The following is a 25469-nucleotide window of genomic DNA, read 5'->3' as shown; positions in this document are numbered from 1 at the left end:
CATCTGAAGGCTATGTTGCCATTCAGAGGGACCTAGGCAGGCTGGAGAGTTGGGTGGAGAGAAACCTAATGAGGTTCAACAAGGGCAAATACAGGTCCTGCACCTGGGGAGGGATGACCCCAAGGACCAGCACGGGTTGGGGCACACCTACTACAGAACAGCTCTGTGGAGAAGGACCTGGGGGTCCTGGTGGGTGACAAGTTGGCCATGAGCTGGCAGTGCCCTGGAGGCCGGGAGGGACCATGGAATCCTGAGGTAAATCAGGAAGAGTGTGGCCAGCAGGTCAGGGAGGGGATCCTGCCCCTCTACTCAGCCCTAGTGAGGCCAAATCTGGAGTGTTGTGTCCAATTCTGGGCTCCACAGTTCAAGAAAGAGCAGGAGATACTGGAGAAGGTCCAGCAGAGGCCACAGAGATGATGAGGGGTGTGGATCATCTCTCTGATGAGCAGAGACTGCAGCAGCTGGGCCTGGTTTATTTGGAGAGGAAAAGACTAAGAGGGAATCTCATTAATGCATATAAATACCTTCAAGCAATGTTCCAGGAGCATGGTGCCAGACTCTGTTCAGTGGTACCCAGCAACAGGATGAGGAGCAAAGGCCATAAACTAAACCACAAGAAGTTTCACCTCAACATGAGGCAGAACTTCTTTCCACTGAGGGTGGCAGAGCACTGGAACAGCTGCCCAGGGAATGTGTGGAGTCTCCCTCTCTGGAGACATTCCAAACCCACCTGGACATGCTCCTGTGTCACCTGCTCCAGGTGACCCTGCAGTGACAGGGGGGTTTAACTGGCTGATCTCAAGAGGACTCTTCCAACCCTAACAATTCTGTAATTATGTGAAGTAGTGGTTGCTTAGCTTCACAAAACATTGTTCTTCCCATGCTCCAACTTTAGTCATGGAGCAGGCTAACAGGTCTGATTTACCTGAAATACCTGTGAAATAACAAGCATCTCTACTCATAATGCGCTAAAACAGTGGAAAAGTCATGACGCCCTTCCTTTCTCAAGCAGTACCGGAGGGGACCACATATGATTTGTTTTTTCTTGGATTTGGGTCTCCTGACGGGGTTGAGGATCAGCTCCTGCTCGTGGGACCTAAGGATCTAGTCGATTGAAGACTGTTTCATTCCTCGATCACCTGATGGCTAGGTACTCGTCCTTCACAGGGCCGAATAAATGACCTCCGAAGTCCCTATGTAGCTTCCACTTCGAGTGGACGGGGGCTATTCTGGGGCTGGGGAGAGGCGGCATCCGCCTCGGGCAGCGCCGCACGGGTGACACCGGCTGCAGAACCGTGTAAGTGCTTAAATGTCTGTGTGTCTGTCTGTGTTTCTGTCCGGGACCGGGGCCAGGGGCGGGGGCGGTCCGGGGCCGCCGAAGGAGTGGCTGATCCCCGCCGGCCCCGCCGTTCACACAGCCCCTCGCTCTGCTCCCGGCGGCGGCTCCCGGCGGCGGCTCCCGGCTCCCGGTCGGACGCCCGCGGGACAGGTAGGCAGGGGCCGGACTCGACCCGACTTCTCCCATCCCGTCCCGTCCCATTCCGCAGGTGCGGCGCCCAGAAGCCGCGGTGCCGGGCGCGGGTGCGGTGGCCCCGGGGAGGGAGCGGAGGAGAGGCGGCATCTCTCCCGGAGCGGCGTTTGCCCTGGGCAGAAGCATCCTCGGGGTAGCGGTGGGGATGCGGGGCCGCCCAGCGGTGCCTTCGCCTTTGCGGAGAGTTTCCCTCCGCGTTCGTTCTGGCTGGTGACCGGGATGCGGGAGCGCTCCTGGTGCTCTCTCCAGCTCCCGCCGCTCCCTCGCCAGCGGGACGGAGCCGGGACGAGTCACTTCAGGCTCTCCATTCAGCTGATTTTTTCCGCTAAGGGTTTTTAAAGGTTATATCTTCATTTTCACGGAAAATTGGCAGTCTTGGGCAGAGGCTGGAACAGGCACACACACTGGAATAGAGGGATATTTGTGTATATATGTAAATAAGCGTGACCTGCACGTGAAAATGCACATCTGTTTAATACTTCGACTTCGTTCCAGCATATGTCCTTCAGCAGAAGCTGCCTAGAGAAATGCTCAGTTGTGTGGTATCCCGACCAGATTTTCTTTTGGCGGCAGCAGTAGTACTGTAAATATTTCCTATTTTGTCTATCAGCCAAGAAATAGGTTCAGTCTAGAAATGTAGGCACAAATCAATTAAGGAAAAGGTGCAGCTGCTTTTCCTCGAATGAGCTAGGAATGCAATGCTTTTTGGTAATCTTATTAATTACTTAAATGTTGCTGCCAGTTACTGAGTAACTGAAATGGAGTCCTAGAGACAAGTATTTCCCAGAGTCACGTACAACTCTGAAGTTTTTCCAAAGTACCAACTTTTCCCTGCAGAGTGAGTTTAAAACCTCATTTTGGAACATGCCATCAGTATGGAAGATGGCTTATTTTATCAGGTTTGTAACTGAGCTTTGGCAGCAGTAGTTTGGAAAGCAGATTAACATGACTGTTTAGGAAAAATGTTTTCATCCAACAACTTGGAAGAAAAAAAAAAAAAAAGAAAAAAAGACAAGTGTGGAAAGTGGCATTTGTTTCCCAGCAGATAAGCTACAGACCCAGGCTGAAAAGCTTTGATGCTTTGATTGAGCAGCATGTCTGATGCAAGACTGAAACTGAAAGCTGGCTTCAGTTTCCTTGTCAACATCCCTAAATGGCATTTGTGTCCAGTAGCACAATGCTGGGAGTAAGCATAGGTAATTAGATATGTGTGTTCTTCTTGAAGTAGAGGGGGGTGTGCTACTGTCAGAGCTGGAGATAGAATTTAGGAAAATAACAGCCTTGGTGGCCAAATTATCTGTATTGGTTGCTAGTCACTAGCCTTGCAAATGAAATGGTATTGGGATTTCTATTTTTGTTTTCCATCTCAAGTTGGAAAGGTCAGCTGGGCAGGTGTGCTCTAGATTTTTAATAAACTGGACAAACAGTGTTATTCAGGTCCAAGTTTTTACTTGTTTGCTCACATAATTCATACACCTGCACAGCATCAAGACATAGAACCTTATCTAATAAAATTTATCTAATTTTTCTTGCCCAGCCAACTGAATGCCATAAATTTAAATGTGTATTGCTCCCACAAGGGGTGGATCAGCTGCATGGTGTTAGTACTGACTGTTAATATGCTGTGGAGATGCTGTGGCTTTGTGTTTGGCTTTTTAAGATTGTGTAGTGGTAAGTTGCAAGTGGAAGTGTTGCAAGTCTCTGCTGGAATTATGAGCAGTTCACAGGACTGGCAATGAATTTTCTGTCTCGCTCACTGACTACAATCCATACCTTGCAGAAAAATTCTCAACTGCTCAGTGAGCTGTGTGAGCTAAGCTGGTTGTGCCTCTTTAATTTCCCTTGAAATCACTTACCGGAGTTCCCTTTTCTGGTGTGTCAGGTGGCGAAATGTTTCAGAGATGGCACAAGGCTGTGTACACCAAGTTTGACTCCCCACAGATAGATCTGGTAGACAAAAACCGTGCCACATTTGCCTCAGTGCATGATGCTTTAGCCCTTTGTATACCACAAATTTCACCATTGCGGCATGTACCTAAAACGTGGGTACCTAATGCCAGCACTTTGAATATGACTGGTGTTGTGGCAATGGGCACCCTGAGGGCTTGTCCAGGTGTTATAGTGTTAAATGAGCTGTTCCTTACCTTTAGGTGAACAGGAGAGTTTGACCAGGTTGACAGTCCTTTCGTGACTCTCTTTTCTACAATCTGATGCATTCAGCTTTAGGGATACCACCCCACCCCCAGGGAAGCAAATGCAGTTTAACAAAAGCAATTAACTCATCTATGCAAAGAATACTTAAGTTTGATTAACATCTAGCAAGAATTTGGAGTGTGCTTTTGACTGCAGCTGGTAAGGATCCCTTGAATTTATATTCAGATCACTTGGCAGGAGTTTTGCATGGTCTCTCTACATAGCTCTTGTCTAGGCATTTTCACTTATTTTGGGAAGCAAGTGGCTTTTGACGAAGGTAAAAACGAAACAGATTCTTTGCAAATGTGCTACAGCTTTAGTCAAACCAAAGATATGTTGATTAAAAAAAGCAAAATTGAGTAGATAGTACTGCCATATGGATGAGATCCCATATATTCTTGTCTGTTTTTTTTTAATGGAACACAGTGTAGAACAGTAAAAATCCACTATTAGCGCTTCTTTAGATATGAAGTGGAATTGTGTAGTGAAATAACAAAGTTCTTACATCCTTACTCTTCATAAGCTGTGTCATCCTTGATAAATGATACCAGTGGAATCAAATTTCACTATGTTATTGACTGACTGTCAGTAGTGTGATCCTGATTTTTAATATTAAGAGATCAATTTGTCAGTAGTTTGTATTTGTGTTCCCCTTCAAATGCTCAAATCAGCATATCATGAACGTCGATATAACTGCATTATTTTTTCATCTGTGAGAAGAATCTGTCTCTCGATATTCCAAATGTTTTTCTCCTATGGAAAGAGTATGTGTCATCTAAAGCCATTTGTCAGAAAAATAGGAATAGTATTCTGGGGAGGGATTTGCTTTACTAGAATAGCTTTATTGATTGTGTCAGGATTCTTGTTAATTAACACATTCAAACTGTCTGGTCTTAAATTGATGTTTTGCTTTTGTAAGGATTTGTGATTCATGCCATTGGATGTAGACATTAGGTTTATATTAAAATGTAGACAGCCATCTCTTCTTGTTTTGTATCTGATTGTCAGAGAAATTAGCCCATAGTCAGCAATGAGAGACTAATTCTGAGCTCTTTTGATGTACAAGACAATGAAAAAATACAGATTGGGAAGCAGAAAACATACCTTTAACTTTGACATTGACTTTCTGTGACCTCAGGAAAGGAATTTAATCTTTTTTCTGTTGCTGTAAAAGACTACTCTTCTAAGCCTAACAAATTATTTTTGTTGAACACACAGAGGTGCAAGTTTGTGCAAATTTCTTCATTCAAAGAAACTTGAATATAAAGACTTTATATTAATGTGTCATTTTAGAAATAGAAACACTAGCATGAACAGCTGCAGGTTGTATGGCTCCAGTGTCCACCACTCTCATCACAGGATGTGTACAACAGCACAAAAAGAATGGCAAAAATGGTATTGCCTTTTATAGTCTAAACTCTAAGACAATGTTTAAATGGATTAATGACAGCTTTTTTTCAGATGAGAGTCTTCAAACAAGGGGAATGTAGAACTACTACTCTGTAACACCATTATATTACCAATGAGGGCTGGAACCATGGCCTTACCAAAAAGGGGTCAACATCTTTATAAGTACTGGAAATGTTGGGGATATGAAAAGATCATGAAAGGCAAGGGGAGTCTCAGAGAAGTCATGACCTTAGGATGATGTAAAAGGTGAATTTGTCCAGCTGGGCAAGAGAAGACCAGCAGAGGTTTGTAGTGTTGGTAAAATTGACCAGGCAGGGGACTAGGGGGCCCTGACCCAGCCTGGTGGTGTTTCTGATGGGCAGTGCTTGTCTGGATGGGTCTGCTCAAAACAGTGTAGGGAAGAAGGAGGGCTGGTCAAGGCTGCGTAAGAAAGAAAAATGATCCAGAGAGGGATACTATGTGTTTAGGGCAACTGGTGGGTGTTGCAGCGTGGAATACCAAACCAGAGTTCAGAAGTTGTTATGTATTTCGGTGGACTGCAAAGGAAAGAAAAATTAACTAGACAAAAAATTATATGCAAGATGATAAGTTGTCATTCCATGCATACCCCCATTTCTTTTGGAAAGAAACCATTGCTTTCCAAAGTTTTCTGTGCATCACAAGCATTAGGCCGTGAGTTCTTGTCACATTGTGCCTGTCTCCTTCAGGGGTAAACCCTGCAAGCCATTTTCAGAGTGAGTAGGACTGTATTTCAGGAGTATTTCTACAAGACAAAGATTTGCAGCACAAAATGATTCAAGATCCAGTAAGGGCAGGAGGATGTTGTTCTCAACATAGTTTGGTTTCAGCCCTGTGAGAATATTTTCCATTAATGAAAACAGAGACATCCGTGCAGGGTTTCAATTAGTTCAGCATGTTTACAGCATCTTTTGAAGTTTCTCCTGCACAGAAATCCTGTCTTATCTATTTTTCAGGGGTTTTTTGGAGGTGGGGGAGAGGGCACTTGGTGAATTTAAAGAATTTACAGAGTAAGTAGTACAATAACATTGTCACCTGGTAAGTTACTCATCTTTGTCTCATGGAAATCCTTTGATTTTACCCTGCAGATGTATTTCTGAATTACAGGAGAAAAAATATTCAAAGTGGAGATAACTCTGACTTGGGATTTTTCCCATCCCCCGCTGTTATTTGGAGCACAATCCTCTGTTATCAAAGGGCTTAGGAAAAGTCATGATGAGATCCTCATCATGGGGATCAGTTTTCTGTGGATCTGGCAGTGCTGCCTGTGCTCTGCAGTCCTGCTGCAGCTCTGCAGCGGTGCCAGCCTAGGTTGTGGGAGCTGCTGGGGAGCTCCCCAGTTCCGGCTCCATCCATGGGGAACCAGCATGTGCTGGAAGAAGCTGCGTATCCCAGTCTCATTCTGACCATCATAGTTCATATCTAAAGGTCAAGGCTACAGGCTGCATCTTGCTTGGATTGCAGGGGCAGGCAGGAACAGCGAGGTTGCCAGCTGGGGAGGAGCTTGCAGCTGTGATGCTGTGCTTGTCTTCTCCTAAACTAGGTTTTAGGGCATCCTTCTGACCTCACATACAGCAAAGCTGAACTAAGTAAAACATTCCTGTGTTTTCTCCCTTGGCTCCACTCAGACCTTTTGCAGTACCAAAGTCTATTTTTTATTAACCACATTAAGTTTGGTGTTGATTCAGGCATAGTGATTTAGATGATGGCTACTTTATGCTACTTGCCCCTTTCTCCATAGAGAAGCTTCATAATCAGTTGATTTGGATGAGAGGTTTTGAATCCTGACTTTTAAAGTTTCAGTGTTGCTGCTAGACTGATGAACTAAAGAGCAGTGAAAGAGTTTCAATTGCAGGGCTCTGCCAAAAGGAGCCCCCAAAGTGAATGATTTGTGTGAAAGCATGCCTTGCAGTTTGAGCCTGGAGTGACAATGATTGTAACACAATGCTGTTCATGTGACAGTGACACAAAGAGGCCATTATGCACGGCTGACTGGCATCAGATCCTCCAAAAGCCAATAGTCAGACCAAGACTGATCATCCTGAGAATGTGAATACACTGGAAGCACTTGCATGTTAAAAAAGAAGAAAAATACGTGTGTGTGCGCACCAAGGTCTGGTTAAGTTATAAGTACAAAATGACATAATTGATTTGTTTATGCTTTTTTGGAAGTTGCTGTCAGAAATCAGCAAAAAACATGTAACAAAGCACGGAGAGCAGACATAGTGGGAATAAGACGGAGTATGCCAACAGGCCAAGTAGATATTCCACTTCCTTTGCTCCATGCTACAGGGTTGCTTGCTACAGTGTGCTTTTGAGCATGTGTAACTGAGTTTTAGTTTCCTCTAAAGTGTTTACAAAATTTTTGGACCACACTGGTCTGTCAGTACACACAGACATGTCATGATCATAAAAAATGCCTGTGTGTGTTTGTGGGAAGCATTTGTTTGCAGATTAATAAACCCTCTTCAAAGGGTTCAAGAGCACTTGATACATGAAGAAATGTCCCTGACAACTTGTGAGCTGCAGCAGCCTTGGTCCCAAAGGCAGCATACTTTGTCAGCCGTTGCAAATCTACTGAGTAAATAGGGTACAGCAGGTGGGGTGGAAAACTCTTCAATTAGAAAGGTATTTGTTTAAAAACAACTGTTTTGCCTTTGCAGCCTTGAGGGCTGGATTGACTTCTCTATCACATAGGAGGTGGCACCTGATGATAATCAGAGTTGCTGGTGATCCCACCCAGCAAAGGGTTTGGCCTCATTCCTTAGTACTGCTGTATGTTACACTCTTCTTTCTTTTTTATGGCTTTTCTAGGTTAAGAAAATTTCAAAATTTACACAGGCTGCCTGACTCTTTTGCTCTGTTGCCACTGAAACCAGAGCCTGTCTCTTTATTATCCTCATTTTGCTTATGAAAACCCTGATTAACTCTCATGTCACCTTCCCTCCGACTTCCTTCTGCTCAGATGCTGACAATGCAAAAACAGAATAATCTTTTGGGCACTTTTTTCAGCTGCAGCTGCAGACTGTGTGAGAGCTGTATGTGGGCCCCTCTGGATCTGGGGGAGACCCCTCGGAACAGAGCCCTGGACAAGGTATCTAACAGTGGCACCACTGGATTGTCCCTTGAATTCGTGGCTCCGCTTCCTCCATAATGGAGCTTTCCTGCCTTTTTAATCCACGCCACATGTGGGTGACCCGAGCAAACCCTGTGGGAAGACAGAAGCCCTGTTGTGTGTTTGTAGAGCAGTTGCTCGGAAGCTGATGTACAGCTGTGGCCGGACTTGTTTGGAAGTGAAGAGTAATTTGATCTTTTAATCTTTTTTATTTTTTCTTCTCCCTACCCCTCCAGCCCCCATCTCCAGTCTGATATTGTAAATAACAACTGTTTCTGGAGGGTACTGGCCAGTGAGACTGAAATGCATATTTTAGATTGAAGTAGATTTCATGAAGATTTTATCAGCCTGCAAAGAATGTCCTTTTTTAAAAAAAGTAAATTAATATTAGGTTTCATTTCTTTTAAAATAGCAGACATAATTGAACAAGGGCTGAAGGTCCAGTTTTCTTACTTGCCTTGAGCAAATCAGGAGTAACTCAAGTGAGATCAGTGGACTTTCAGAGTAGCTGAAATGAGGTGCTTGATCCTGGGTCCCTTGTGCATCACTTGGTTCATGAATTTTAGGATCTGCGAAAACACACACATCTGTGTCATCCAGGTATCCCAAAGCTGCCTCCACCAAAGACTTTTAAGAGATAATTACATTTTCTTTTAGAAAAAGCAGAATTGCCAGCTCTGTGATGGACTCTGCTGAGAGTCCACACCAACATCAGTGTGGTTGTGCTTCAGGGTTTGTTTGGATCAAGGGCACTACACCTTACAGACACTGCTGTGCCACAGGGCTCCATCACTTCAAAACAGAAGATAGTCCTGTACAGAAGTACCACTAGTTCTGGGGAACTTGTTTAAAATCTGAATCCACAAAAGAGCACATTTTTGATTATTGAGTAAGAAGATTGGATGAGTAGTTGTTGGAAAAGGAAAACATAAACACAAGAGAGAAACTTCCTTGCTTTAAGTGTCCCCGCTGCTTTCAGTGAATTTTCCCTCTCCATAACCCATTTGAGAGAGCTGTGAGACTTAATCTCATCTCTGGAACAGTATTGTTCCTCTGCAACTTTAATGCACACTTCAGATACGCTCTATTCTTTCTTGCACTAGTTCTTGCCAATTTGCATTATGTATGAATAAAGACGGCCAGGATATGCATTCATGGTAAGTGAACCTCAAAGGATGCAGTGATTTGGAGTTCTGGTCTGCACCACAAATTTGCAGAAGAAAATTTTTGTGTGTGTTTGCAGATTGTCAACCTTTCTGTGTGTGTTTCAACAGTGGATCAACTTCAGAAATAAGATTTTTGTATGGTTTGTTTTGCTGAAGTAGTCCTTGGATGCAGGGAGGAAATGTTCTTTCTCATCTAGCAAATGAGAGATAGTGTAAAGAAAGGCTGAGGTTGCAGCCTCTTGGTCTGCACCAGGAGGTTTTTGAAATTAAGCAGAAATCCATTGCAGTCACTCCAAAACATGTCTAGTGCCATTCAGTAACATTTCTGGAGCCTGCACCCTACTTTAAACTTTCTCTTTTTCTGCTATGGGAGTCTTGCACTACACTTGTAAAAATTACCCTGCTTTTTCTTGTATTGCCCATCTTCAGGGAAATAGCAAAGTTTTAGTTCATTGAGGTTTTCTCTTAGGCATATATGTGTGTTTTTCTTCATTGCTGTTTCCAGTAAGAACACCATTGGGAAAAATAAAGAAATGAAAAAGCAGACAGACAAGAGGGCATTACTGGCCTCTTCAGAGGTGACCTACATCTGTAAAAAAATTCTCTCCATCATGATATGGTGTGTAAATGTCTAAGACACAATCTGTATTTCATGATACCTCTGCTATACCTACAATAAGTAGTGGAAGCACAATATTCATGTCCTTGCCACTGTGGCAGAATATCAGAATGGAGCTGTGGGTCCAGGGGTAGGCTGAAAATGGAGACTAGCAGACCTAAGTTCTGTTTTCAGCTCTGCTGTTGACTTGTTTTGTGAAATAAGGTAAAGCATTTAGACAGGAGACTAAATACTTTCCATATACAGTATGGCTATTAGGAGTAGCCTTAAGAACAAAGGGCCTTCCAGTACTAGAAGTGTTGTAGATCTTATGAGCAGTTACAGCAATAAAATGCTGTATGTGAGATTATTACATAACGTATCTAAAATAAATGTGCTTAAAGGGGTCCTATCTTTTGCTAAGTTCAGTAGGATGAGGGAAAACAAATATTTGCAAAAGAGAAGAGATCCCAGAGATAGAGAGCCACATGGAAACTGTCTGGACTTCCTCACAGCATGGAGCAGCCTTGGACTCCTGAGAACATAACAAAACCCTTCAAACAGTGACATGGAGCATCTGCCCTGGCTCATCTCGCCCATTGGGGCAGACTCCTTCCAGAAAACAGTCACTTGCTGTCCTGGAGAGAGGAAATTGGAGTGTCCCAATCTGCCCTCCAGAGAGAAGAAAGATTTATACATGGATTAGTTCAGCGGGCAGCTGATAGGTTGGGTCAGATGAAGCGCCCAAGGCTTGCCACAGCCTGTGGTAGACAGCTTTGCTTTAGCTTCCAGCACAAAGGCATCCCTTTGCCTTTCAGGAGCAGATGCAGTGGATATTGGATATTGGTACAGTTTTCATTGCTCTTCCACACAGTCCTACCTTTCTTTACACTCCTTACTGGATGAGATGGATGAAAAGTGATTTTAAGCAATATTGCAGCTGGCCTGTTTGTCTTGTTGACAATAGCACCATACGTTTCTGTGCTCTTAGTAGAAAACTTGTGTGAAATTTGAAAAAAGAAGTTAGTTGAGGAAGAAAGTGCGTGTAAGCTCGGAGTCATTTGGCTGTGTCAGGATGGTAGATGCTAAGAGTTTGGGTTTTAGAGACAAGAGAAGATCAGCTGGTCATAAATCCAATTTAATAGCAGTTATTGGCCAGCTCAAGATACCTGGAGTTTTCACCAGGTATCATGATCTCCGGATATCAGAGACAACAAGCAGTTTTGTGAGTGAGTTCACGTTTCATCCCAAATTTCCATGCAGTTCAGAGGAGAGTGTCCATTCTGCTTTTGCTCTTCCCAGAAGCTCCCTCACTGTGCTTCCCAGTCCCTCTGCAAATGCTGTGCTATTTTTCACTGTCCTCTCAGCCATTTGCTCATTTGGTAGAGCAGCAGATGTACTGCTGAATGTGAAATTTCGTGTCGTGCAGTTTCCAAACTCCGGGTTGCTTATGACTGTTGCCCATTAATGAACGATGACACATTCACACATTCAGATGATCACTGTATTTCCTTCTGAAAATAGGGATTGCTTTTAATTTATCTTAACACCCCCCCCATGCACAACTTGCAATACTTATTTTTATTTTTAATGAATGACTGAACCAAGGCCAACGCTTCTGCAGTTTTTGCTGAGAGGCAGCAGAAGTTGTAACAGAGATGCTGCCAGTGCCAGTTGGGCTATAACTTATAAGTCTGCTTACAAAGTTCGCCTGTTTTCTGGCACAGTCTCTGACACATACACTCCAGTCAATCACAGTAAAGTGCCTACTAACAGATGTGACAATTAAGCTGAAGAATTCTGTCTCTCTTGTTTAATTTTTATTACAGAGAATAACAGAGTACCTCATTAAACCCACCATCACAGAGACTTTTTAATTTGGCATACAAATATCTGCAAAAATTAGATCTCTGAACAGAGTGCCTTGTTACTAAAGGTGCTTTGTCAGACAGTTCTATGAATAGACCATTTTTGTAATGACAGATATATGCTTGTGCTACTGCTGTCCTTTTACATACTGCAAAGATGTACAGGTATAAAGAAGTCAACATGTGTCCTGAAGGATAATGTTTTGCGGGATTTAGGGCCTTGTGGTCAAATTAATGAAAATGTGGTCTTGATTCTTCTAGGTTTAAATTATGCTGTCGTTAGCTGGAATCAGCAGCAGACATTTACAAAGGTTTCAGTTAACCTGTAACCAAATTAAAGATCATCTAGTTCCAGCCCCCTGCTAGGGGGTAGGGACACCTTCCACTATGAACAACAGATTAAGGAGTAACTGAACATTTAAGACACCTAAACTTTCTTCAGAAACAATAATACAAATTTAAAACCGTGTTTGCAGGTGTAGAATTTCAGTGCTTAGTCTCCCTCTCTGTCAGCACAGGAAATAAAACATTCCTAGGGAGAAATTCAACCTTCCAGGTGCTAGTGGTGTTTGCAGGCTTTCTGCACACTAGGGCATATATATATATATATATACATGCAGGTAAACACAGACAGAGGCTCCTAGATAAATAGTTGAAGCTGTAGGACAAGATGCTGTGCTTCAGTGAATAAATGAGACTTGCAACAAATAAAACTCCTACCAACACTCGTGATGGGCACTAAAAAGCCAAGTTCTTTCCAATACTGACAAAGTAGACAGCTTGTATTTTATGCATGAAACCACTCTGATACTAAAAGAGTGACTTCATATCAAACATGCTGGTTCTGACTTACATCAGTTTCAGTTTTCTCTTACCGTAATTTCTACGACACCTCAAATCATTAAATTCTTCAATAGATTTTTTAAATGATGAATCAGTCTCTTTAAAAAGAGTGCCCACTACCTCAGTAAAAGAAGCTAATGAAGGCAAATGCCTCAGAAGCTCTAACAATCAGAAGATGAATTTTTTTGGCTGCAATTAATACCATTTTTCAAGAAACTTTCTCTTATTTTGTTAATTTAAACCCCTTTAAACCCTTAATTTAAACCCCTTCCAACCCCAACTGTTCCATGAGTCTGCAAGTCTGTAGATATTACAGGCCACAGGTGGGATTATGAGACAAAACTGTTTCCCTATAATGTCAAGGAACAGTGCAAATCAAACAAGTTATGAAGAAAAAGTTGTGAGAAGGCTCACAGATACAAGGATATGTGAAAACCACATAAAAAATGTAGTTAGAGGATGGCCTCACTAGGTTTATGTTGTAATCTCAATGAAAGTTCTTCAGGGCAGAGTTCCCTCTGACTTCAGTGGAAACAGGCTTTGTCCCTTGAATTGTGGATTGGGTAAAAAATTAACCCATTAAAGAATTAACGGATCACTTTCAGTTTTTCATGATGTTCTTCCGTTTTCCCCTTCGATTAAGGAATGCAGGAGTACTATATCCATTCCAACCTTTGCAGATAACAAAATAAAAGATAGAAGTGAATGAATGAACTGTTAGAAGAAACACTTTTGGGTTCCCCATTCTTCTACGAGAATGTTTTGAATTTACTTTATGGGTGGGGGGGTAGCAGTGGCATGTGAGGCTTGTGCTGTGGGTTGTAGATGCTTTGATTGCTGGAAGTGGAAAAACTGATAAGTAATGCGTTGAAATGTTCAGAAGCTGTTAAAGTGAAATGGCATCAGAGTTAATTAACTTTTTTTTTAAAGCGGATAGTTTGGAAATTGAAGTTTGTAACAAAGTACTGTGATAAAGTTTTAGAGGAGAGTAATGCTCTGTTTAAATCATAAAAACAGGGGCTAACTGGAATGACAACTTTATTTTCTGTAGGGTGTTGTATGCAAAAGGACATTCCACTGGATGATTTACAAAGACAAAGGTACTGAAGCAGAGTTGCCAACAAATTTTTTTCACAAATTATAGCGTATTGTTAGCAACTAGAAGTTTAAAACAAACGTAAGAGTTCGTGTGTCTGATTTTCACAAGGAAAGGGAGTAAGAGGCTGCAACAAGTGTAGGGAGCTGCAGACTGAAGAAGTTTGCCGGTGATAACAGAGGCTGTGTCTGGAAAAGGGAAGAATCTGATGTATGATGGAAATCTATGTGGAAAAAGAGAACACACATGTAATGGAGAAGGAAAAGAAACAGAGATGGTCTTTGAAGAGGGTGAAACAAAAAGCGAAAGACTTTTACAGGAAGATGGGCACATTTGAAATTGATCCTAAATTGCACAGGAAGCTAAAGGAATTATGTGAGTGCTTTGATTGTACTTCTTTATATCCTGTCAATAAACTAGAACTGACATGGTGTCTGGAAGGCTGATAACAGGGAAAGAGGGGTCACAGAAGCTTTGGTTAAGTGAGGGTAAAAAGCATAAATGAGAATTTCCACAGTGGTGGAACCAGACATTGGTGTATTTAGGATTGTCCCAGGCAAATTGTCAGCAAACACAAAGTTTTCACAGTTACATCCATGAGTGCAATGTCTTTTCTATGATTCCCATTAGAAAGAAAATATGAAGTATCAGAAGTCTGGTGATGCTGTCTGCCTAAGGGACTATGATAAAGATTTGATACAGGTTTCTTATCATGTTAGTCTTTAATTTAATACAGCATTCATACATGCTGCTAGTATGTAGATTGAGAAGTAACTCTGCTTAAATATGTGTATCCAGCCATTTTTACTTAGTCTTCTAGTCTTCACTTGTACTTTTAAAGTAGACCTGGGATTAATATACAAGACAGATGGTCCAGTAAAGAGTACATTATTTGATTTAAAAATGGGAAGAGGGAGAAAAAAGAAGTCTCTTTATGTGGATATGATTTTTGTCTCAAGCCTATACCATATAACCTCTATTAATTTGTATGTTATTTGCTTTCATTACTCAGAACTGACTGTTAACTCTCAACAGCCACTCTGGGAAAGATGCCCAGGGCCGAGAGGTACCATCTGTGTATGGACCTGACATAGATATGTTTCACCTGAGGTGTCTTTTAAAAGGTGCCATTTTTTCTTCTCAAAATGCTTTTCAGATAGTGTGGTTTGGATTCTAGACAGCTTTAACTGTCTTTATTTGGTAACTTTTTGTCTGAGTGGAAAACAACCAGGCAGCATATTTAGCCAAAAGGTTTTTTTTGACAGTTCATCTCGTTGACTTCCCATGGGAATAATCTTTAAACATACAGTACCATGTGCTGTAGGTAACCTTAGTGATCCCATTTGCACATTCAAGACCTGTACTTGTTATATGCCTGAAAAAAAAATATAATATTTTAAATTGGAAGGGCTCTAATTTGGCATACAATGACAGCTACAGCAAAGTGACCCCATGTTTGGGATGTTTGGCTGCCTTCCTCTGAGGAATAATAATGAATCTATTTGCAAAAAGTGTCTGGCATGCTGACATTAGTCTTTACCATGTCTCCTTGCCTTGTGCAGACTTGACTTCCACTGAACTGTCTTCCCCCCACCTTCTTTTCATACTGATTTGAGGGAGAAGAGGACTGATAAATGGATATATTGCCCTGCCAGCTTAGCCTCTACAGAAGCTCTCACTGAATGTTGAGAGAGTTGTATGACAGTGAGTGAAGTTGGTGGGCCAAGAAGAGTTACTTTTCAAGAGTCCAGAAACTCCAATATTTGCTCCAATTGACAGTTTTAATACAGTTTAATGGGTGTTTTCTGTTATTTAAGATCAGATCATGTATTATGGCATTTATATTTAGTAGGAATGGTGGAGGTACGCAGTCTGTGAAATGGCAGCATTACTTAAAGGATTGTGATGCTGTAGCTTTCAAAACTGGTAATTCCAAGACTTATGGGCAAATAAAGTCTGGTCTCCTCCAGATTTGTGCATTATCACTATTCTCTGGAACTTTACAATTCAAGACTTCTTCACCTCTGTTACTTCTAGTTTAAATGACAGATGGACTTGGAAGTTATTAGACATGAGGCCAGAACACGCAAACATTGTGATTACATAAACCTCATTTTCCTAGGAAGCTCTGCTAATTAAGAAACTGGAAAATAAAAAATTGTCTAACTATTAACTGAAGAAAAATGGCAATTTATTAGTGATATATTTTTCTTAATAACATGGCACTTGAAAAGAGTAGCAGCATATCTGCTACTTCTTCTTCATCAAGAAGACTTGTTTCGGTACAGCCTCTGATTTGGTAATTCTCCAGGTACCAGTCTAAATGAGTTGTTTTTCCCATTTCATATGCTTAGCCTAATCTTAAGCACCTTTGGACTCTTCAAATGGGTCAGTCTGTTTTACTTTGCATCTTAGATATTAACTCAACTCTGGGCCCTTGGCTGGGGTCCAATTTGAGAAAAGACCAATCAGTTTACATTTGCTGTGATTGTACATCTTCAACCAGTCTGGGATCTTTGTAATAATACTCCTATTCAGGTTAGTTTGTATTTGCTTTGTAAGCAAGATTTCATGTGACAAAGCGTCAAACTGATTTACAGATTTCTGAAGGGAAAACACCTTCTGCTCCTCACCCATTAATTCTCTAATGTAATCAATAAAAGCAATCAGTTAGGGGTTTGGGTTTGGTTTTTTTTTTTTTCTCTGAAGTTAGCACAGGATTAATCATCATTGACAAGATTAGGTCAGATTCAAATTTTGCTTTCCTTGACATTAGTAGTTTAAGAGATGTTTTTATAAAGAAATTGTGCCCCTTGTAGAGGAGCTGAACCTCAGGAGTGAAGACAGTATAATGTTATGAAAAAGACTCAGTCATGGCTAGGCTTCGCAAAGGAAGATTTGGGGAGGGTACCACCCATGTTTGTTGCAGGCGCGTTGGTGGCTAAAAAGGCCAATACGAGATAGACAAGTCCGGTTGCAGAAGGCACAGCAGAAAGAATATAGGTATATTCTGCAAGACACGATTCCTTCTGCGTTGTCTTTTCTCCTCAAGAGTGATCCTGTGTACTTTCTCAAAGGCATCAGCAGCGTTATAGATGGTGTGTCTCCAGGTCTCCCGATTGGAGGCCAGAGTAGACCAGTTATGTTGATCAATATGGCCAAGGCTGAGATGTTGTTTCAGGGAGTCCTTTTATCTTCTCTTCGGGGCTCCTCTCTTGCAGCAGCCAGTGGCAAGTTCACCATAAAGCAAGATCCTGGGGAGGCGGTGATCTTCCATCCTTGAGACATGCCCTGCCCAACGGAGCTGTGTTCTCAGCAACATGGCCTCCATACTTGTGACCAAACAGTTCTTCACTAAAAAAATATTTAAAAATCTCTTTATCTCATCTGGAGCCATAATTTTCAGTTGCAGGTAGCAGTCTGTAAATCTGGGATGAGGGTGTAGCCTTTATTGTGCTCTGGAGAGTGTGAAGGCAAAAGCACCAGGAAGGGACCCTGCAGCAATGACAATGTGGTTTACAATTCAGTCTGAAAGCTGACGAAAACTATGATGGACAGAAGGAAGATTTTTTACAATAACACTTGCTGTATGTGCAATTTAATGCAATGTAAATGTAATTAAGAACAGCCCTTGGGTTTACAGCCCAGAGAAGGATTTGACATCCCTGTACTGTATCACTCCAGAAAGGCTGAAATGAGGGTTGTATCTCAGAGATACTATGAGAGGCTGTGAAAGGCTCTTACTGTTCTGAAGTTCGTCTTCTAATTAAATGGCATGTTCCTGCTTCATTTTTCATGTTTCAGTGGTAAAAATGCTTTTGCAACAGTAATGAAAAAGCTGCATCAGCGTTTCCCTTGGTCTTGGGTCCATTATGTCGTGTTAGCAACTGTATCGTACTATTCTCTCTTGCTCATGCAGTTCTAATCCTGGTTAATTCACCGGCAGCACTTGATTTTGCTGACCAAAAAATATTTGTTTGCAGCCTTGAGTAACCTTCACTTCTTTTACATTATTTAACATTGTACCTTCCTCTGCTCCCCCTGTTCCACTTGTATGTATTTTCCTTTTGTTACAAGAGCTGCATTCTCTTGCTTTTGCTTGTGCCTCTGCTCTGGGTGGGTGGAGAGATCAATTTGTAGTCATGTCTCAATTTTCACCTCATAGAGGGGAAGCAATTGTTTGCCTTTTTTAGTTGTCTGTTCTTTTCCCTGGTTTTGATCCTGAACTCTGTATAGCAAAAAAACCCAAACCAAAGCAAAACTGTCGACATAGTTGGTAGTGGCAGAGAAAGTGCCTACAAATCTCAGATGATGCGTAGTAATAGTTAACTGGCTGTGCTTATGTGGTCCACATACAGGATTTTTCATCTGCTTACCAGTGAGACAAATGTAGTTTGTGTAGTTGCTCACATTTAAATGTATTTTAGGGGAGTGCCCGTAGTTCATGGAAGCATATTTTGTACACCTGGTACACCATTTTAAAATGAGCTTGTAAGTAATTATAATATGCCTCGGGGTGATCAGATTAATTTTTAATATGACTACTATTGATTACCTTTTATATAATAAACATATAATTAGTTCAATTTCCTTAATTAGGTTACAGAAACTTAGGAGGCTACTCTACAGTTGCTTCATGCAGCTGCACTGCTTTCTTGTCAACATTTTTAAATCATGGGCCTGCACTAAATTTGAGGGAAGCAGAGAAGTCTCTGAGCTAAACAGACAGGACGTCCCTTAAAATTCCTGACCAAAATGTGAGTAAAGATGTAGCTTTTTCAATAAAAGTTTTTCCTCAAATGCTAACAGGCAATAAGATTTTAGTGTTCAGTTGCATACTTCAGTGGAACAACGATCTGGTGCTGTAGGTGAAGAAGCTTTCTGTTTTAGCAAGAGAGGTTTCTTTTCTCTCATATATCTGCTAATCACTAATTTACACACAGAAGGCATTCTCCAATATGAGCGTTTTCAGTACTTGAACTACAGATTCTATGTATCTGTAGATAGTGAAAATACTCATGTATTACCAGGTGAGGTAATTTGAGCAGTATATGATATGAAAAGTGAATCTCTGAACAGTTTTTCTTAGTGTGAACTGTAGACAGCAAGAGTTAAATGAGTCATCTACATCTGTTATTGCTAATATAATCACTTCAGCAATGCTAATCAGCTGTACTGATTTTCCTTAATAATTAAGCAAAAGATCTGGAATGCAATCAAGTTATACACTAGGGGGTTCATGCAAATTATTTTTTTTTATTTATTTTAAATTTTGTTAAATGTATCCTGCAAAAGGAAAGTTCTGAAGCTGAGAATAAAAGGAAAAAAGGAAATACCATTTACTATCTGGTTAATCAGAGTGACTATTTTCAATGAAATCATGATTTCACTGGAATTATTAGCTGAAAATACAGCTGCTTTTTAAATAGTACATTAAATAGTACATTGACTACTTCCCTGCATGCAGAGAAACAGTTACAGACCATGAAATGTGTTTCAGCAGCCCTCATTTTTCAAGAAGGATTTAGCAAAATAGGTTAATCTCTGTATCCTCAGATATCTTAAATTTAATAGTTTCTTGTTGTGAGGTTTTTAGGTTGACTTGTGAAGAGGATATTGTAAACTAAGTCTATTTCGCATCTCTTTTTTTTTTTTTGCTTTCATGGCCCTGTGGACTTTTTTCTCATGAACTAGTTATAGGTGTGGTTCACTTTATTCTGTTCCATACAATTTAAAGTAAGAAATTTCTACTTCTGCTTAGTTTAGTAAAAATATTTGTGCTAAATCAAACATATGTATTAGAAATTATTTTCTCATTATACTACAGATTAGACTCAATGATCTCTTTTTTTTTTTTTTTTGGTAATTTTTGTAGCCACAATTTGAGTGTAAATTAGGAAAGAAGATCAAATGTTCACTGAAACAGAAATATAGAAGCTTAAGTTGTTAGAAATTACCTATTAATAGCATTTATTCTGGCATTTGTGGATTAATGGCCAGCTGGATTAAGACTGTTTCAATACGCAAATTTAAATAATTTGCTTAGTTAAAGTGTTAGGTTAATATTTTAGATTTTTATGTCGTGTTATGTGTGAGGGTGTCTGTTAATCCTGTAAAGTGAAGGCATTTACATTCTTTCCCTGATTAATGAATGTTTTGGTGTTTTTTCTTACAGTTATCTTTTCGGAAAGATGGTTCTTCATTTGAACTCCTTTTTTGTCTTCCCTGTAATACTCCTCTACCACTGGATGGGCCCAACGTTATCTTTGAATCTGGAAGATCCTAATGTGTGTAGCCACTGGGAAAGGTAATATTTTCTTCTGGAAAATAACTGACACAAATTCTGATCTACCATTTTTGCTTTGCTTTATTTGGCACACTTCAGATTATTTAAAGCTGTTGAGTTACAGAATGAGGAGAAAAAATTCACTTTACTGAATGGGCAAGGTACATTCATGGATAAGTAAAAGACTGTTTCACATTGGGCTGAAATGCAGTTGTATTTGCGGTAGGAGTTAGGATGCAAAAAACACTTCAGTGGTACCAGCAATGTTACACAACCATCTGGGTACAAGAAGTGAATAAAAATAGCTTTTTCCAACTGAAGTGAAAAGAAGCTTTTACATATGCAAAATATAGTTAACCATATTGGAATTTGGCCAATTTTGATTATGCTGATTCTTTCCTATTCAGCATTCACAGAATCTAAATTAAGGTTTGTAGTTTAAGTATTTTTATGAGGTTCAGAAATTTATAACATACAAAATTAAATCTCATCAATGTAGTTGGTCCCTTTGTTCACTCAGTTTCACATTAATTCGCAAGAATGCCACAGTGGATAGGAGAGGTTGAACCTCAAGCATCTGCTAAACTTTTTTTCTTGTGTAAAGATTATAATAGTGAAACCAAAGCTCATAATTATTGTTATGCCCATTATTGATCAGATAGTCCATGAGACAGTCTGATTTTCACAGTTCAGTTGAGGACATCGGTATTTCCTGCACTTAAGGTAAGCTGTGTTTAATCATGGAGAGTGCTGCTAAGCCACCGTACATTTATTTATGATTGTTATGGCTGAATCTTTACAAAGAAAATCAAAACTTGTATATCTTTTTTATAGATTCTATTAAAAAAAAAAATCACTTACGGACTTTCCTCAGGAACTTACCTGAGCTTCATGTGAAGCACTTGGCATCTCTGCCTCAACTGCTGTGTACAATTTGTACAACAATGTGTATATGAAGTAGTAACCATACTAAGAATCTGTTAGAGTATTTAAGCATGTGTCTACAATGTTACTGAACACTGTTCTAGATTATGTATACTTCATTTACAGTTTTTGTAGATAAAAGTGGTTTTGAGGGAAGCTGCAATGAAGTGAAAGCAAAATGGGTAAAAACCTGAAATATAACTATTAAGACTGCATACTGTATTTTAAAACAAGCTAACCAAAGTCTGCAGAAAGAAAAATATATCTAAAAATGTATCTAGCAAGCATGCCAATGAAAAAGCCTGAACTTTTTTCCTTCTTCTGCTGTGTCTCAGAAATAGGGAGGAATTCCAAGTAAACTTACTGAAACATTCACGCTGTTGCCCAGAGCAGGCAACAAAGGTACATAAGTATGAAAGAATAAAGGCCCAGATACAAGCTCTGTACTGCCACTGTCACTGGCAGTGCTATGTGCTTTAAATAAACCTATTCCAGTCAGTACTAAAATGGTCTTTTACAAGTGAACTGTAATCAAAGCAAGAAGGGGCAGAGCCTGCCGTGGGTCTAACAAAGAGCGCAGAGCCTCAGGCAAGCATCAGCATCCCACTGATATTTTGTTGGACTGGAGCAGCTGGATGGATTAGGGCTGCTTGAGGAAAAACAGGGAGTAGGTTCTGGGCAGTTGAAGTGGGCCTGGGTGTGCTTTCCCTCAGTGTAGTGATGACAGCAGGAAGGGGAGGCTGTGGCTGTTGCAGTGGGTGCTAAGAGGTCAAAGAGGGTGTGGGTGGAAGTGAGTGAAAGCTGTGTGGGCTTCAGAGTGTTTTGGTTGGTCCTGGGAATCAGCCCTGCTGCAGGAACTTGCCACGCATTCCTCTGTTTTCCAACTCCCTTGCGCAATCAGGGACCGACTGACTGCCAGCATAAACAGCCTCCTGAAGAGTTTTCTGGGATGATTCAATATTTTCCCCTTTCACAACACGGCTCTGTTCTTTTTGCCCTACTGACAGCTTTAGAGGCTCTGGACTTCAGAGCACAGATTTATTTCTAGGATGCTGTGTAGTTGTATAGCTGGCAGAAAATCATAATAGCATTTCAGTACAGCATTTCAGGGTGGGGGGGTGGTGGTGGTGTGATATGGGAGTTTCTCTGTTAAAATTAGCCAGTAAACAAAATAAGGTGTTGTCTTTAATAGTTGTGAATTTCTGATTGCTGAATGGACCGTTTGGTGGTATGATTGTTACGTCATTTTTCAGTAATTACTACTCAAGTGTATTTCTGTGCTAACATCCATCATTATATATGTCATTATATGACATCATTATATGTCATTATATACATCATTAGTATCTAAATACACTGGATGTTTTGCCATAGCCACAGATATGGCTTTTAAAAGAAATTTTTCAGAAAGGCCTATTTTCTATTTTTCTATTTTGAGTGATAACAGAAAAAGCCTCATTTTCTGACTCCTTAACTAGTTGTCCAGCTATCCAGTTACATAATAAAAGTTGCCACAGGAGAAAATATACTACACACTAGTTTGATTTGCTGCTCATTTGAGATACAGGTGTTTTAGTCTTTTAAAAAATTTAGGCTTACATTACTTTTCTTTAAATGTCTAGTACAGTTTTATCAAACATGTTACACAGTAGAGACATGGTGACTCTTTGCATATATATTTTTCTTTGTGAGCTTTCTGTGTGATTTTGCTGCATATGAGTATTTTGTTATATTTATTCTGTTCTATAGCAGGATTGTGTAAAAGATTTAATTAAATCAGACTGTACTACAAAGGACTTGCTCAGTGATCTCTCTTTTCTCCCTGTCTCTCCCCAGTTACTCAGTTACAGTGCAAGAGTCATATCCGCATCCTTTTGATCAAATCTACTACACCAGTTGTACCGACATCCTAAACTGGTTTAAGTGCACACGACACAGGTGATGTATAAATCTTAATATTGTCAAACCACTGATATTGTAGGGGTTTGTTAAGGTTTTGTGTCTGTCAAAATCAAGCATGATGTGTGGGACAGTTTAGCTGTAGTGACCAGCCTGTCTAACTGCTGTGATCTGAGTCTGCTGGAAAATGCTTGTCCAAGCAATGTCACGTATGTTTTAGTAGCGGATTGGGGTGTATCATCCAGTGAAGTGCTAACAGAAAAAAACCAGCTTGGGAAAAAGCATGCAGTCCCCAAAATTAAATTCCCCAGATCCTGCAAGGTGTATTTGTTCAGTAATATCATGAGAGAGCCCTTGCTGCTTGCAACGTTGTGTTCTGGGGGAAGTGTATGCTGCTTGGAAGGAAAACAAAAAGATCTGTTACAGGAAAAGTTCTTGTGCTTCCAGAAGGCAAACGAGGGGTGAATAATTGAAAACTGGTGACAGCTGTAAAGAGCATTTTCCTCATAGGAATGTGCCCGCATGTATGAACCATCACAAGTGAAAAACACCTCCTTCTTTTCCTACTTGCTGGCCACTCATAAGCATAAGGCTTGTTGGAGTAACACTTGGACTCTTGAACTCAGCAACAGATAAATCAAAACCTCTTTGAGCATTTTTTCTCTTATGACACCTCAATGTTTTTTAAAATGTGTAAGAAAATATGCTGTCTTGTTTCTGAATTGTGAATTGTGTGTAAAAACCATTGCTTCCTTTCCTTAGGATCAGTTACCGTACTGCCTACAGACATGGTGAAAAAACAATGTACAGGCGTAAATCCCAGTGCTGCCCTGGATTTTATGAAAGCAGGGAAATGTGTGTCCGTAAGTTTAGCCTCTTTTTGCCTTGAAATTCCATACCTACATCACAGTGCTGGTTTGGCTCCCCTTTGATGGGTGACTCATGGAAGCTGAGTTAGGGGCTCAGATATTCATCAGTGGTACACGTGCGGCTCTCATTGAAGTCATGTGAAGTCATGAAGTGCTGTGCATATGCAAATGACAGGATAATTGGATCTCAGATGTCATAAGTAACCAGCCTTGATGTGATTATAACTAATGATCATATGGAAAATGCAGAGCACGAGTGTCAGTGCGTTTTCCAACACAATAAATAAATACGAGGTTTAAAACCAGGAGGGAAATCCAAGTTTTTTTTCTCCTTAGCATAGACTCCAGTAGATCCCCATGCTTAGACTCTCCTGTAGATAAAGAGATCTGTAAAAACTGTTTGATGGTGGCTGGTTGTGGGTGGTGTGTGTCCCTGTCTCACCTTCCTATCCCAAAATAGCTGTGTCCAGGGTCTGTTGGCAGCCCCGGCTCTGCTCTCTTTCTCTCTCTTGTATGACATCGTATAGACCAAAGGTCTTAAAATGGTATTTATTCAAGAGCATAGCAGAATGAAAAGAGAGGAGATGTTAATCCAGATGTTAATCCTGGAATTGTATGGTAGGACATTTAACAGTGGGTTGTCCAAAGTCACATAGCGTTAACTGGTTGGGAATTAGGTGCTCCTATTGTCAGGACTGACAGCAGGGAACTTGGGACAGGTAATATATATATTAAGTTTATTTATTCAATACAAATGCAAGGTTGTTTCTTAATTTGTGCCATTCTACTTGTTGTGAGTGCCATACTGGAGGTAATTGACAGAGTTTATTTGTATCCCTGGAAAATCAGACCCTGTGAATGTCATAACGCATCACATTATCCTTATTTATATCTTTGTTTTACAACACTTCCTGGAACGCAGCAGTAAAATCTTTGATTTAACATGTTTTCTGCACATGAGAAAGCAAGGTCAAACTAATATTTTTTTTTTAAGGAATTGCAAGAATGTGCCGGCCTCATGTTGATAAAGTCTGTAAATGTTCTACTCACAAAGGAAAAGAATGACCAACAGTCAGAGAAAAGCACTGGCTAAAATTTAAGAGGGTATTTTGAGTCTTTTGGAGTTCAGTCTGAATGGACGAACTTGAATTCATCTAAGGATAAAATACTTCTGTGAAATTGTGACTCTTGACTTCCACACTTCTTCCTGAAAACTTTCAATACATGAAACTTGTGCTATGTTTTTACTTTTTGATTAGAATTCTTTTTGTGTTGTATCTTTGGGTTCAGTATATGTGGAATATGGAAAATATATAAAAAGGCCTTTTTTTATCACTCATATGGAAAATTTTGCCCTGCTTGTTCATATTTAAAGTAAAAATAAATGTTGTACTGTAACTGTCCAAACCCCGATGGAGAATTTTACCATCCTCTTCCTTGGAGAAATGCCATTGATAATAATAAGAAACTAGTCACACTACAAGTAGATATCTGAGGAAGACCACCCCAATACAGCCACCATAAGTTTTTTAAAAAAACCTGTTAAACGACTCAGATACCTGTCTTGACATTGCTTATGAGTTTGTTGAAATGATGCTGCATTTACATCACTATTCATAAGCAGCAAAGTGGCATCAGAAGTCAGCCTCCACC

The 25469-nt window shown here is 40.5% G+C and overlaps 1 protein-coding gene across 1 annotated transcript in view; it reads left to right on the top strand.

Moving 5' to 3' along the window:
- Positions 1 to 1426: 1426 nt before the first annotated feature.
- The window catches only part of MEGF10 (multiple EGF like domains 10), an 86211-nt gene continuing 62168 nt past the window's right edge, over positions 1427 to 25469 (top strand). Inside the window, exons 1-4 of the mRNA XM_027712538.2 lie at positions 1427 to 1489; positions 20014 to 20145; positions 22885 to 22986; positions 23710 to 23810. Coding sequence (XP_027568339.1) covers positions 20030 to 20145; positions 22885 to 22986; positions 23710 to 23810 — 319 coding nt within the window. The 5' untranslated portion in view covers positions 1427 to 1489; positions 20014 to 20029. The remainder of the gene's footprint in view (positions 1490 to 20013; positions 20146 to 22884; positions 22987 to 23709; positions 23811 to 25469) is intronic.

The sequence above is a fragment of the Pipra filicauda genome, unplaced genomic scaffold, assembly GCF_003945595.2.
Source record: "Pipra filicauda isolate LSUMZ 115617 unplaced genomic scaffold, ASM394559v2 scaffold168_size1973030_pilon, whole genome shotgun sequence".
NCBI classification, from domain to species: domain Eukaryota; kingdom Metazoa; phylum Chordata; class Aves; order Passeriformes; family Pipridae; genus Pipra; species Pipra filicauda.
Note: the sequence above shows the minus strand (reverse complement) of the source record. Positions and strands in the feature narration are given on the sequence as shown.